The 14,678-nt window shown below is 49.1% G+C and overlaps 1 protein-coding gene across 1 annotated transcript in view; it reads right to left on the bottom strand.

The window, feature by feature from the left end:
• The window catches only part of LOC126298434 (dual serine/threonine and tyrosine protein kinase-like), a 276,257-nt gene that overhangs the window by 216,964 nt on the left and 44,615 nt on the right, over positions 1–14,678 (bottom strand). Inside the window, exons 3-4 of the mRNA XM_049989759.1 lie at positions 7,309–7,619; positions 1,990–2,178 (exon numbers count right to left, since the gene is read on the bottom strand). Coding sequence (XP_049845716.1) covers positions 1,990–2,178; positions 7,309–7,619 — 500 coding nt within the window. The remainder of the gene's footprint in view (positions 1–1,989; positions 2,179–7,308; positions 7,620–14,678) is intronic.

The raw sequence follows: 14,678 nt of genomic DNA, 5'->3' as shown, positions 1-14,678 counted from the left end.
AGCATGATGGTAGTTGGTTTTCCAGGGATTGTACGGAACGTGAAGTTCGCTCTGCCTGACCGGCTAGTGACTAGCGCTAAGGTTGTGTACTTTGCAATATGAGCAGAGTGGTCTGGGGCAGAGGCGACTCGCCGCTGTGCTGGCCATGCGGTGGTGATTAATTGGAGTCAGCCTACTTGTTCTTCCTGCCTGTCTGATGTGGAGGTCCTGTGGGGTCCTGTGATACTCTGGCCCGGAGACAACTAGCTGCGTTCATGTATGGTACATTAGGCAGTCAATGTGTTAAGTAAAGTCTGCCTAAGTAGGGCGGTTTTGTACAGTATATACATAGTGAATTACTGCTGCTTAGTGTATGTGGTATGCTCCGTACTTTGTTTTTTTACTGTGTTATTATTAACTTGGTGGAATAGTCGCATTTGGTGTTGTTAAGGCACTTCTAAGACTGTGGTTTGACTATTCATGTGCGCTTGGTTTTTATTGTTTCATTTTAGGAAGTGAGACTTGTTTGAGATTTGTGTGTGTTGGCTTACGGCACTTATTAAGAGCGCCTGAGTTAACGGCGCTGTGGTTATCATGTGCTGTCGGGATGTTATACTGTATTTTTGAATTTTATCTTGTGTTGATATTATCTTTTGTGTGTTACAGAACATAATCAAGGTGCGTAAGTGATGGGCAGTTGTGGGAGCCATGTCGGGGAGCTCTCAGTGGTTTATTTCGGGGACTGTTTCTAGTGGGAAGGCTCCGAAGTGTTTGAGAGTCCGCTGGTTTGTGATTGCATTGGGAGTTGCCCTCGCCCTTTGGTTGTATCAAATTATTATTTGTTATTATATTTATTGATTGTGTGTTGCTTTTCTTTCATTTCATGGTGCCAAGCAACATTATCTTTCTTGAAGTTTTTTATATAAATCATTTTAAATTGTAATGCCAAGGTAACTTATTATTGGATTTTGTCTTTTGGATAAACTCTAAAAGCACTATTGTAAAAGGTTCTTGATTTTATGGTGGCAAGCCGTCGATATTGTTTTTAAAGCTCACTCTTTAACATTTGTTAAGTTGTATGAATTTGTTGTTATTTAAAAGTGTTTAGTATTGGCAGTTTAATAAATTGTGTACAGAGTCGTCTGTTTGGATATTATTGGGTGGAACTCATTGGACAGTCGTCCTATAAGAATACACATTTCAATATATGTACTGCAACTGTGACAGATTTCTAATAAACTCTTCATGGAGTAACATATCCTACCAAGCTTCCCCTTAAGGCAAATTGATATTTCCAAACAATGACATAAAATGTATTAATATCTAATGTGTCCTTGCACTTAAGCACCAGTTTTATTGTTTGCTTTCAAACAAGTCCACAAGCATAGTGGCTCACAGCATATCAAACCACAAATCCAAAGTTCAATATTTTTCTGGTGCTTAGTATTACTTTCACCTACTGGAAAGCTTGCACAAGACAGGTTACATTCACACTGCTGTTGCGACTTCACATTAAACTATAGATGCCCTTATTAACAGTTCACAGAATATTGCAAGCCAAGGACATAACTCTTAGAATGGACCTTTAAGTTCATAACTGCTTTACCTTTACTTAGGATTAACACAGATAAATGAATATATGTAATCAATAAAAAGAAATGACTCCACAAATTTCAGCACTGAAGAGTATTAATAGTTAGCCCAGTATGAATTAAGGCTGTATACAGGAAGTGGTATCCAATTTTACAGTACACACTGTATCACTAGAAAGAAGTCACCTCTGAAGAAGCTACCCAACAGACAACAATGAAAACATTAGGTTAACAGTTTTTACTGCTACTGAAAAAACGTACATCCAAGACACATACTGCACTATGAACATTTTTCTTCTTTTTCAAAACTGAGTTAAATTGTCCCTTTTTATGCAAAGTTAACAAAACACAACCAATTATATGTAAGAAAACCAAGCATTAGAAATATATATGCAGAACAAAAGATAGCAGTACATACCTTCTCATTTAGATGCTCGTCACCGATGCAGTAGAAAAATATCTGAAGCCTCTGTGGTAAACATTCATCCAACATTGAGAAAACATTGACTGGAGCAGTATCACAATCTGGTACCACAATTACCTGGATATTTTCATGAAGTAGTGGGTGACATATTTCAATAACCGTCATTGTTTTAAGGCTGTCCACCTAAATAAATAACCCAAAGGCATCAGAAACACTAAAGCCACTATAAAACTTAATATGTAGATGACGATGCTCCATCTCCTTTCACCAAATGGGCAAGTCAACTAACATGGTTCATGAAAGGAAAACATACTGAAACCTAAATGAATTTTTCACACTGTAGCAGTGTGTGCATCTGTATGATACTTCCTGGTGGGGCTGGGAGGGAGAGGGGGGGGGGGGGAGAGTGGGCTGGGAGGGAGAGGGGGGAGAGAGAGTGGGCTGGGAGGGAGAGGGGGGAGAGAGAGTGGGCTGGGAGGGAGAGGGGGGAGAGAGAGTGGGCTGGGAGGGAGAGGGGGGAGAGAGAGTGGGCTGGGAGGGAGAGGGGGGAGAGAGAGTGGGCTGGGAGGGAGAGGGGGGGGAGAGTGGGCTGGGAGGGAGAGAGGGGGGGAGAGTGGGCTGGGGGGAAGGAGGGGAGAGTGGGCTGGGGGGAAGGAGGGGAGAGTGGGCTGGGGGGAAGGAGGGGAGAGTGGGCTGGGGGGAAGGGGGGGGAGAGTGGGCTGGGGGGAAGGGGGGGGGAGAGTGGGCTGGGGGGAAGGGGGGGGAGAGTGGGCTGGGGGGAAGGGGGGGAGAGTGGGCTGGGGGGAAGGGGGGGGAGAGTGGGCTGGGGAGGTGGGGGCAGCGGGTGGGGAGGTGGGGGCAGCGTGTGGGGAGGTGGGGGCAGCGTGTGGGGAGGTGGGGGCAGCGTGTGGGGAGGTGGGGGCAGCGTGTGGGGAGGTGGGGGCAGCGTGTGGGGAGGTGGGGGCAGCGTGTGGGGAGGTGGGGGGCAGCGTGTGGGGAGGTGGGGGCAGCGTGTGGGGAGGTGGGGGCAGCGTGTGGGGAGGTGGGGGCAGCGTGTGGGGAGGTGGGGGCAGCGTGTGGGGAGGTGGGGGCAGCGTGTGGGGAGGTGGGGGCAGCGTGTGGGGAGGTGGGGGCAGCGTGTGGGGAGGTGGGGGCAGCGTGTGGGGAGGTGGGGGCAGCGTGTGGGGAGGTGGGGGCAGCGTGTGGGGAGGTGGGGGCAGCGTGTGGGGAGGTGGGGGCAGCGTGTGGGGAGGTGGGGGCAGCGTGTGGGGAGGTGGGGGCAGCGTGTGGGGAGGTGGGGGCAGCGTGTGGGGAGGTGGGGGCAGCGTGTGGGGAGGTGGGGGGGAGCGGGTTGGGAGGTGGGGGGGAGCGGGTTGGGAGGTGGGGGGGAGCGGGTTGGGAGGTGGGGGGGAGCGGGTTGGGAGGTGGGGGGGAGCGGGTTGGGAGGTGGGGGGGAGCGGGTTGGGAGGTGGGGGGGAGCGGGTTGGGAGGTGGGGGGGAGCGGGTTGGGAGGTGGGGGGGAGCGGGTTGGGAGGTGGGGGGGAGCGGGTTGGGAGGTGGGGGGGAGCGGGTTGGGAGGTGGGGGGGAGCGGGTTGGGAGGTGGGGGGAGCGGGTTGGGAGGTGGGGGGGAGCGGGTTGGGAGGTGGGGGGGAGCGGGTTGGGAGGTGGGGGGGAGCGGGTTGGGAGGTGGGGGGGAGCGGGTTGGGAGGTGGGGGGGAGCGGGTTGGGAGGTGGGGGGGAGCGGGTTGGGAGGTGGGGGGGAGCGGGTTGGGAGGTGGGGGTGAGCGGGTTGGGAGGTGGGGGGGAGCGGGTTGGGAGGTGGGGGGGGAGCGGGTTGGGAGGTGGGGGGGGAGCGGGTTGGGAGGTGGGGGGGGGAGCGGGTTGGGAGGTGGGGGGGGGGGGAGCGGGTTGGGAGGTGGGGGGGGGGGAGCGGGTTGGGAGGTGGGGGGGGCGGTGAGCGGGTTGGGAGGTGGGGGGGGGGGGTGAGCGGGTTGGGAGGTGGGGGGGGGGGGTGAGCGGGTTGGGAGGTGGGGGGGAGCGGGTTGGGAGGTGGGGGGGGGGGGAGCGGGTTGGTAGGTGGGGGGGAGCGGGTTGGGAGGTGGGGGGGAGCGGGTTGGGAGGTGGGGGGGAGCGGGTTGGGAGGTGGGGGGGAGCGGGTTGGGAGGTGGGGGGGAGCGGGTTGGGAGGTGGGGGGGAGCGGGTTGGGAGGTGGGGGGGAGCGGGTTGGGAGGTGGGGGGAGTGGGTTGGGAGGTGGGGGGGAGTGGGTTGGGAGGTGGGGGGGAGTGGGTTGGGAGGTGGGGGGGAGTGGGTTGGGAGGTGGGGGGAGTGGGTTGGGAGGTGGGGGGGAGTGGGTTGGGAGGTGGGGGGGAGTGGGTTGGGAGGTGGGGGGGAGTGGGTTGGGAGGTGGGGGGGAGTGGGTTGGGAGGTGGGGGGGAGTGGGTTGGGAGGTGGGGGGGAGTGGGTTGGGAGGTGGGGGGGAGTGGGTTGGGAGGTGGGGGGGAGTGGGTTGGGAGGTGGGGGGGAGTGGGTTGGGAGGTGGGGGGGAGTGGGTTGGGAGGTGGGGGGGAGTGGGTTGGGAGGTGGGGGGGAGTGGGTTGGGAGGTGGGGGGGAGTGGGTTGGGAGGTGGGGGGGAGTGGGTTGGGAGGTGGGGGGAGTGGGTTGGGAGGTGGGGGGAGTGGGTTGGGAGGTGGGGGGAGTGGGTTGGGAGGTGGGGGGAGTGGGTTGGGAGGTGGGGGGAGTGGGTTGGGAGGTGGGGGGAGTGGGTTGGGAGGTGGGGGGAGTGGGTTGGGAGGTGGGGGGAGTGGGTTGGGAGGTGGGGGGAGTGGGTTGGGAGGTGGGGGGAGTGGGTTGGGAGGTGGGGGGAGTGGGTTGGGAGGTGGGGGGAGTGGGTTGGGAGGTGGGGGGAGTGGGTTGGGAGGTGGGGGGAGTGGGTTGGGAGGTGGGGGGAGTGGGTTGGGAGGTGGGGGGAGTGGGTTGGGAGGTGGGGGGAGTGGGTTGGGAGGTGGGGGGAGTGGGTTGGGAGGTGGGGGGAGTGGGTTGGGAGAAGGGGGGAGTGGGTTGGGAGAAGGGGGGAGTGGGTTGGGAGAAGGGGGGAGTGGGTTGGGAGAAGGGGGGAGTGGGTTGGGAGAAGGGGGGAGTGGGTTGGGAGAAGGGGGGAGTGGGTTGGGAGAAGGGGGGAGTGGGTTGGGAGAAGGGGGGAGTGGGTTGGGAGAAGGGGGGAGTGGGTTGGGAGAAGGGGGGAGTGGGTTGGGAGAAGGGGGGAGTGGGTTGGGAGAAGGGGGGAGTGGGTTGGGAGAAGGGGGGAGTGGGTTGGGAGAAGGGGGGAGTGGGTTGGGAGAAGGGGGGAGTGGGTTGGGAGAAAGGGGTGAGAGGGGGTGATGGTGGGGGAAGGGGGGAGAGGGAAGCAACTCCCTAAGATAAATGACACCGTCACTAAAAAACTCTAATTTATTTTAAATTATTTAACCCTGTTCCATCCATTAGTAACAAAATGTGACAACATACATTATCTTATCGTATGTATCCAACACCCATTAGTGGACATTAATATGGGGAGTGTCTACCCTTCACCTTTGTGATGGCTTGAACTCTGGTAGACACACTTTATTGAGGTGTCGGTACGTGTGTGGAGGAATAGCATCCCATTCTTACTGAAGAGGCGGAGGAAGGAAAGAAAATTTGCGTTTAATATCCCATTGACATGAGGACATTAGAGACAAGCACAGCTCAGATTGTTTGAAGATTGGGGAAGGAAACTGGCCACAACGTTTCCAAGATACTATCTGTATTTGCCTAGTGCAATTTAGGAAAATCACAAAAATTTGTATCAGTATGAGTGGATGCAAAATTGAATTTTCATCCTCCCAAATGCAAGTTGAGTGTGGTAACCATTGAGCCACCCCGCTCCACCTGAAGAACCAAAACCAGAGAAGTCAAAGTTCCAAGTCATCCCAAAGATTTTCTACTGGGTTTGGGTCATGGCTCTGGGCAGGCCAGTCCATTTCAGCAATGTTACTGTCCCCAAATCATTGCCTCACAAATGCCACTTTATACCAGGGAGCACTGTCATGCTGGTAATATCATCATCTCTGAACTGTTTCTGTACTGAACACAGTACACAATGCAGTACAAGGTATTCATATCTTTTGGCATTAGGATTTTCACCAGTGCAACACGAGGACCACATCCTAACCACGAAAAGTACACCCGTATTGTTACATTACACCCCCACCTTCTACACTTGATGGCAGGTAACATTCTCCAGGTATTCGCAAAACCCACATCCTCCCATGTGATTGCCGCAGAGTATGGTGTGATTCATCACTCCAAAGCACTCACTTTCAGTCGTTCAATGTACAGTAATACTGTTCTTTACACTACCTCAAGCATCGCTTAAGCACCGACTACAGAAATGTGTAGCTTATGAGGAGCTTCTTGACCATGGTGCTTCATTCTTTTTAACTCCTCATAATGAGTCACTGTGTTAACTGGACTGCAGGTACCATATAGGAACTGATTCTGTTCACTGTTTTCATGTTATTTTCTACAATCACCCTCCGTAATGCTCAACGGACCCTGTGTGTCCAGTAGATGAGGTCTGCCTGGTCTTGGTTTAGCTGTGGCTGTTCATGTTTTCACTTCACTGTCACATCACCAATAGTTGACTTAGGCAGTTTTAGAAAGGTTTAAATGTCCCTGATGGACCAGTTACTCAGGTGACATCCAATGATTAGTCCATGTTTGAAGTCACCAAGGTCTCCTAACTGAGTCATTCTGCTGTTACTGCTTTCCTACTGACAATACAATACTCCCCCAGCCTCCTTTTATACTGTCAGGTCTGCATCCTATGAGATCTAGTGCTCAATTCTTCATTACATTTGGGTATATAGATACTCTTGATTAGATAATGTATTAACACCACATCTCACATGTCCCTGATGGACCAGTTACTCAGGTGACATCCAATGATTAGTCCATGTTTGAAGTCACCAAGGTCTCCTAACTGAGTCATTCTGCTGTTACTGCTTTCCTACTGACAATACAATACTCCCCCAGCCTCCTTTTATACTGGCAGGTCTGCATCCTATGAGATCTAGTGCTCAATTCTTCATTACATTTGGGTATATAGATACTCTTGATTAGATAATGTATTAACACCACATCTCACATGTTAATATTTTTTCTCTATTGGATGGATTTAAGTTGTAAAGTGCTGGATGTTTCAAAGGGTGATCAAACAGCAGGAAAGCAATAAGGTGACAAGGAAACAACTATGTATGTACACAAAGTCCCCAGATATGGGATGCTTACCTTTTCATTTTCTGGTTTTTTAAAATAGTTTTCAGGTACAGATAACCATCCACTTCTGAGCTCTTGCCTTTCTGCATTATTTGATTCTGGCAATGAAGTTGTGTATGCTCGTTTGCTATGACCATACCGTACCAAAATCCACCTCCATAAGTTGCTGCAGAAAGGCAGGAGAGGTTCACCCAAAAGAGCATTAACAAGTTGCACTTTTGCTTTACACGTTTGTCCAGTCACAATCAATGCCGGTAGACTTGTCAAGACATGGTCAAGTTCCTTGAGAACAGATGCTGAAAGCATCTGTTTTTTAATATCCTCTGTGACAAAAACAAGTATTATGAAATTAATTTTGATTAAGAAATAAATCACAATATACAGCAGCTTCTTAAGATTTAAAAGCAATCCTAGTACTTTAAACAGAATGTCCCAAATATCTGAAAAACCATAAACCTTTAAAATATAAACACACATTTAATTACTGCAATGTTTTCAAGAATAAAGGAAGAATTCGTGTATATTTTATTGTTTCTTTTTAATTATTAACAACAGCGCCTAGCATAAAACATAAGGTTGTATGATTCTAGTTTTACAGAAATAAAATTATGGATCAACACTGATATGAACAACACTAATTTACATACTAAACCAACACTCACTATTTTTTATTAATGTATGATACACATTACAGCTTGATTGCTTTTATTTCAAAAAGGTTTGTTCTGTGGGAAAGAAAAAGAACTGTGTGTGAAGAATGAGGTGTGGTAGCAATGAGCAGTAATAAAAACAAGCTAAAGTGGGTTCTAGATGGCACAATCATCTTTATTAACAATCTAATACGTACACAGTTTATTATTTAAACTAATTTACATAATACTACAGTCCATTCATTCATATGCAAACTCAAATACACCAAACATAAATGATTCAAGGTGATTACGATAAAGAGGTACAAAAAAACCATGCTAGAAATAAACAAACAAACAGCAGTATGGAGCACAGTCCTAGTGTCAAATAAGATGACTATCTTTCCAGTCAAGTTAAAAAATGTTTCGTTAACACTACATGTATCCCCAACCATAGTAATAGGCAATCCAGAAATTATCTTTATAGGTCAGGAGTATCCTTTAAATTAATGAGTGCCTTTTTCATATGTATAACTATTCATGGGTCAGGCGAAGTTATAAGATTGCAGCTTGCATTCAGTTCTGAAGTTTAGCATTAAATCCACGAATCTGTTTGAGAGAATTCCCATGTAGGGAATGGAAATAAAATCATCCCTTTCTTAAAGTAGTATGACAGAACTACAGGTAACAGCACTTATTTTAGATGACATGTCACCAAAATGCTGTACGCCGTGGTCAAGCGGTTCTAGGCATTTCAGTCTAGAAACACACGGCTGCTATGGCCACAGGTTCAAATCCTGCCTCAGGCACGAATGTGAGTGATGTCCTTAGGTTGGTTAGGTTTAAGTAGTCCTAAGTCTAGGGGACTGATGACCTCAGAATATAAGTCCCATAGTGCTTAGAGCCATTTTGAACCATTTTCTCACCAGAATGAGTTTTTCACTCTGTACGTATAATTAAAACTGTGTCAGACAAGCATTCAAACACAGAATTCTGCCTTTTGTGATAAACGCTCTCACCAACTGAGCTACACAGGGACATAATGGTGCCCATAGATAGCCGTCAGTGACAGTATTGCCTGTAAAAGGCAGTGTTTTGGATTTTGGATTCGAGTCCCAGTGTGGTAGACAATTTTACATGTGAAGATAGTTAATAACACATTATGTCATTTAAAAACACAAACGGAGCTAATCTTCAAATTTACATACATAATCCTCTTAAAAAGTAATGTAGATGTTTATTTCAAAACTGCTACACCTTTAGTCATGAGATTGTCCTTATCAGTTAGACTTCAAATGGCTTTCTGTTACAAGTTACAGGAAAATGCAGCCCAAGATGTGTGGGCCAGGAGGCAGAGAGCATTAAGCTTCTGCATGCACGTAGTCTTTAAGTGATGAATGTGGGGCAGCCATGTCAGCTTGTTATCAAAAATAAGGCTCAAGAAACTGGACTGTGTTCCAACATCAGGGAGCTGGTTGCCCAAATAAAGTTCTGGATCAGGGTGTACTGTGTGTCGACGACAAAAATGCATAACTCGCGTTTTGGAGGAGGAAAACTGGAAGCCATGGGTGGTGGCGTACGTAAAGGCCTGTCGGATGGGTCTTGGAGCTGGCACTCAGCAGACGTCATCGTGTGGGAGCTGGCACTCAGCAGACGTCGCTGTGTGGGAGCTGCACCAGAGATGCAAAAATCTTCAACATACAACATTGGGGTAACCAGGGGCCCAACAGAGGTCACAAGCCCATTTATGGCAATGAGGAAGAGCGTGACACTTAGCACAGAACACTGTGGGATACTATTCTCCTAAATCTGAGGGGTGCTCAGTGAAGTGCCAACTCAAACCCGGAAGAGCCAGTAAGATAAAAACTCGTGGATAAAAATTGGAAAGGGACCACGGAAGCTTGAAACATGGAGAATCACTAAAATGTGATGGCACCAAGCCGTGTCATATGACTTATGTAAGTCAAAAGATCACTGCGACAAGGTGCCAGCGGTGAGTAAAAGCCTGTCGGATGGCTGATTCCAATCGGAGTAAAGGGTCAGTTGGAGATTGTCCTGCCCAGAAGCCACACTGATATGGTGACAAAAGGCGCCAAGATTTGAGTACCCCCAACATAATCTGGAGTTGAACATCCTTTCAAGAAGTTTACAAAGCACATTTGTAAGGCTAATGGGGTGGTAGCTGTCGAGAGATGTTGGGATTTTCCCAGTCTTAAGGACGGGGATAATGATACTGCCTCGCCATTGTGAATGAAAAGTGCCCATGAGCCAGATGTGATTGAAGACCCTGAGGAGCTGTTGCCTCTGGGGAACATCCAAGTGTTGAATCATCTGATTGTGAATGGAGTCTGGCCCAGTGGCTGCGTCTCGTGAAGAGCTAAGAGCCTGCACCAATTCCCATTCAGTGAAAGGCGCATTGTAGGGCTCAATATGTGCTGGATGAAATGGAGGGGGGTCTATTCAACTCTGCATTTATGCTGCAGAAAGGCTGGAGGATAGGAAACGGACAACGATGCCATCACAAAGTGTGTCGCAATGTGTTCTGCAAGGACCAATGGATCAGTGCACAGAGCTCTTTGGATGTTCAGACCCTGGACAGTTGACTATTGCTGGCGGCCCAGAACACTACAGACCTTCGACCAAACCTGCGATAAAGAGGCATATGTCCCCAGGGAGAAAACACAGCGGTCCCAGCATTCCTTTTTATTCCACTTAATAATGTAAAGAGCCTTAGCAGAAAGACGCTTAAAAGTGAGGTGGTCTGTCTGCAGGCAGTTATAAACAGATGGTTTAAGGGGAAGGGGGAGGAGTTCTTTTTGTGGTGCTGTGTACTAATGCACATCGGCTTGCAAAATAGCACCTTTCTTTGAACAAAGTTTGCTTTTAAAGTTGATGTATTGTAGGTTACCTGAAAACTGTTTTATATAATTTTGACTGTACCTATATAAATGTATGTTTTCAGTGCTTAGTATTAGTTGACATCTGTGTAGAAATAATAGTAGTAGTAGTCTCACTTTTAAGCATCTTTGTGCTAAGGCTCGTTACATTATTAAGTGGAATAAAAAGGAATGCTGGGACCGCTGTGTTTCCTCCCTGGGGACATATCCCTCCTTATCGCAGGTTTGGTCGAAGGTCTGTAGTGTTCTGGGCCGCCAACAATAGTCAACTGTCCAGGGTCTGATCTCGTGATCGCTTAAATCACTGCAGTGCCCGTCGTCGGTCCTGGACAGCAGCTGAAACGTGCTTGGTCCACGACAATACTGGCCGATCACTAGGAGGCCCTGTGGATAGGGGGACAATAGTGTCAACAGCATGAAGAAGAGCAGCAGAGATGCCTTGCATGACTACATCAATTGAATTCGAGAGGGAGGTGCCAAAGTGGACAGCAGACATATATAAAGGCCAATTGGCCCTGCGGAATGCGCAACGTGGGGGCCTGTCTGCCTGGCAGCAGCAACGAATCACTGGGAAGTGGTCACTGTCACAAAGGTCATCATGGGATGACCAATGTAGGGAAGCCACAAGGGCAGGGAGTAGAGAAGGTGCCATGAGTGGCACTGAAGTGTGTAGGGGAACCGTCTTGGAGGAGAGACAAATCGAAGTCAGTGATAAGTTGGTCGATTAGGATAACCCGAGCCATTGATGTAACACTCCCACACAGTGGATGGTGGCCATTTAAATCCCCAAGGAGGAGAAACAGGGGTGGGAGTTGCTGAAGTAAGGTAGATAATGCAACATAAGCAAGTGACCTACCTGGATGGAGGTGGAATTTGCAAATGGTGATTGCCAGAGTCGTTTGCACTCTAACCAATGTACTTCTAAGGTGTTACATATGAGGATCCAATCACTAAGGACATCAGAGCAAGCCAAAGTGCAGACCTCACCAGATGCTATTCCAGGGCCAGAACTCCCGATAACCATGTAAAGTGGGAGAGGGGTCATCACGGAAATGTGTTTCTTGGAGAACAAGACAGAATGCAGAAAAAGAGGAGACAAGATGTTGCATTTCCGGTAGGTGACGATAGTAGCCATTGCAGTTCCACTGGATGATCGTGTGGCGTGAGTCCAAGGTAGGCATCAAGGAGGTCAGGTCACTTGGTCAGTAGCTGTCAAGTTGTCACCGACAAGGATAGGGTGACATCCACAAATAAGCTGTCACACTCAGGTTGCGAGAGGAGTTGGCACCTCCAGGGGCACCGGAGACACCTTCTCTTGGGATTTACGTTTCTTCTTCTTCTCTTTCTGAGGTGGAGGAGGAAAGGACACAGGGGGAGTACAAGCATCTGCAAGATCGGGAACTAAAAGAGAGCAGGTGACCTTGGGGCCCACAGATGGTGTGCCTTGTGGCTGAGTGGTGGTAACAGTCTTCTGGCCTGAGAGACGCCGTGGAAAGGGTTTTCAGGAGGGAGCCCGATCACCGGCAGATGCCAAAGAAAGGGGGCACTTCTTCGGACGGGGGGAGGGGCTGCCTAATGGGAGGTGGTGGGAACAGCAGTGGAGGTGGTGCGGAGAGTGAGGTGGGGCTGGGGTGAGGAGGAAGAGGAGGAAGTAACAGAGGCAAAAGTTGAAGATAGTGGCACCAGGTGGAGTATTTCATACTTGTAGCGAGCCTCAGTGTAAGACAGGCAATACAGGGACTTATATTCTTGTATCTTCTTTTTCTCTCTCTTGTAAGCCGGGCAATCCGGTGAGACAGGGGAATGGCGGTCAGCACATTTAAGACACACAGGCAGAGGAAGACAAAGGGTTTGCTCATGGACGGGGTGGCCACAGTCACCACACAAGGGGTCCGCTGTACAGCAGGAAGACATATGCCCAAAATGCAAGCACCGAAAGCACGGCATTGGTGGAGGAATGAGGAATGTACGGCTCCACGTTACATCTGTAGCACATAACCTTGATGTTCTCTGGGAGGGTATCCCCCCCGAAAGCCAGGATGAAGGCGTCAGTATCAGCGCAGTTGTCTTTGCGACCCTTCTGCACACTTCGAACAAAATGATGCCACTCCAGATTAGCCCAGAGTTCCTCATTAGCTTGCAGGGTGAGGTCCCTATGAAAAATGACTCCCTGGACCATATTCAGAGATTGGTGAGAAGAGATAGACGCTGGAACATTGCCAAGACGATCACAGGTATAAAGAGCTGCAGATTGGGCGGCAGAAGAAGCTTTGATCAACAGGGAGCCCGAACACATCTTACTAATAGACTCCACTTCACCAAACTTCTCCTCAACATTTTCCATGTAAAACAATGGCTTTGTGGCATCCTAGTACAGACAAGGTAACGGGAAAAGGTTTCAGCCCAAGATGGTGAGCCTCGCCCTCCTTCCATGGGGTAGCCAGGGAAGGGGAGGCTGCCGGGTCATACGAGAACAGCATTTAAGGATCCTTCACCATTCGAGGAGACAGTCATGTGAGAATGGCCAGATTTTTGTAGCCTGATACGCTTCATGCATCAAGCATCCGTCCTGGTACCACCCACTCCGACCAGGGGCTCTCTCCATGGGTGCCACCCAGCCACAGCAAGGGCCATCTGGCACAGTAGCCATTGCTAGGAGTTCCGATGCTCCAAGAAGACAAGCAACCACTCCTTGGCATACACGGGGAGGGAACAGCTCAGGTATCAGTAGTGCGATCCTTGTGGCCATATAGGTACATAACAGCCCCACCACACGGACTGGCTACACGTGCTGGTGACCTAGCAGGGAGGAAGGGGGACTACAGTGGGTAAGGGAGAGGGGAGAGGAATCCACACTGTAGATGTTACGGAGGGAGTTCTTCCCCATATGGCTCACACTAAAAATAAGAAATTTTGAAGTGGAGGTCAAACCTCAATTGGGGACCAAAATGGCAGGGGGGGAGTGTACAGTGTGTTAATATAATGTGAGGATTGTTCCACCGACAAGGACAACCACCTGTATTAAGTTACCAAATTTTACATCATTATCACAATTCTCTCTGAACAGAGAAATTACTCTACTACACTAACAATATTAAAGGCTGGGGACAGTGTATCTGACTTGAGTCTTGTACAAACCTGATCTGAAAGACTATTAATTCCTCTGATAATAATCTGCTTCCATGCATCTGATCAACCGACACGATGGCTTTATAATAAATTGAATAGCATTTCACTTCATGTGTGTCTTGACAAGGAATTATTGAACCTGCTGTACCTTAAATATTAAACAAACTGCAAATGGAAAGTATGTAAATCAGTGGTAACAAAAAAGTAAGCATGCACCCTCCACCGTGTTAGCACTGATGTTATCCTTCCTGTAAAACAGTAGCCACTTAGGATAACCCAAAACATTTCATTTCAACAGTAAACTGTGCACTTTAATATCCCACAATCTCTGCTCCACTTTATTCTGTGGGCCATTCAGTTGTTACATTTTTCCTTCTTTTTATCATTACACCTTGTCTCCAACAACATCTACATCTACATCTACATCTACATCTACATCTACATCTACATCTACATCTACATCTACATCCACATCCATACTCCGCAAGCCACCTGACAGTGTGTGGCGGACGGTACCCTCAGTACCTCTATCCGTTCTCCCTTCTATTCCAGTCTCGTATTGTACGTGGAAAGAAGGATTGTCGGTATGCCTCTGTGTGGGCTCTAATCTCTCTGATTTTATCCTCATGGTCTCTTCGCGAGATATACGTAGGAGGGAGCAATATACTGCTTGACTCTTTGGTGAAGGTATGTTCTCGAAACTTTAACAAAAGCCCGTACCGAGCTA

Source organism: Schistocerca gregaria, chromosome X (genome assembly GCF_023897955.1).
Source record: "Schistocerca gregaria isolate iqSchGreg1 chromosome X, iqSchGreg1.2, whole genome shotgun sequence".
Classification (NCBI taxonomy): Eukaryota; Metazoa; Arthropoda; class Insecta; order Orthoptera; family Acrididae; genus Schistocerca; species Schistocerca gregaria.
This window is presented reverse-complemented; position numbering and strand designations above follow the sequence as displayed.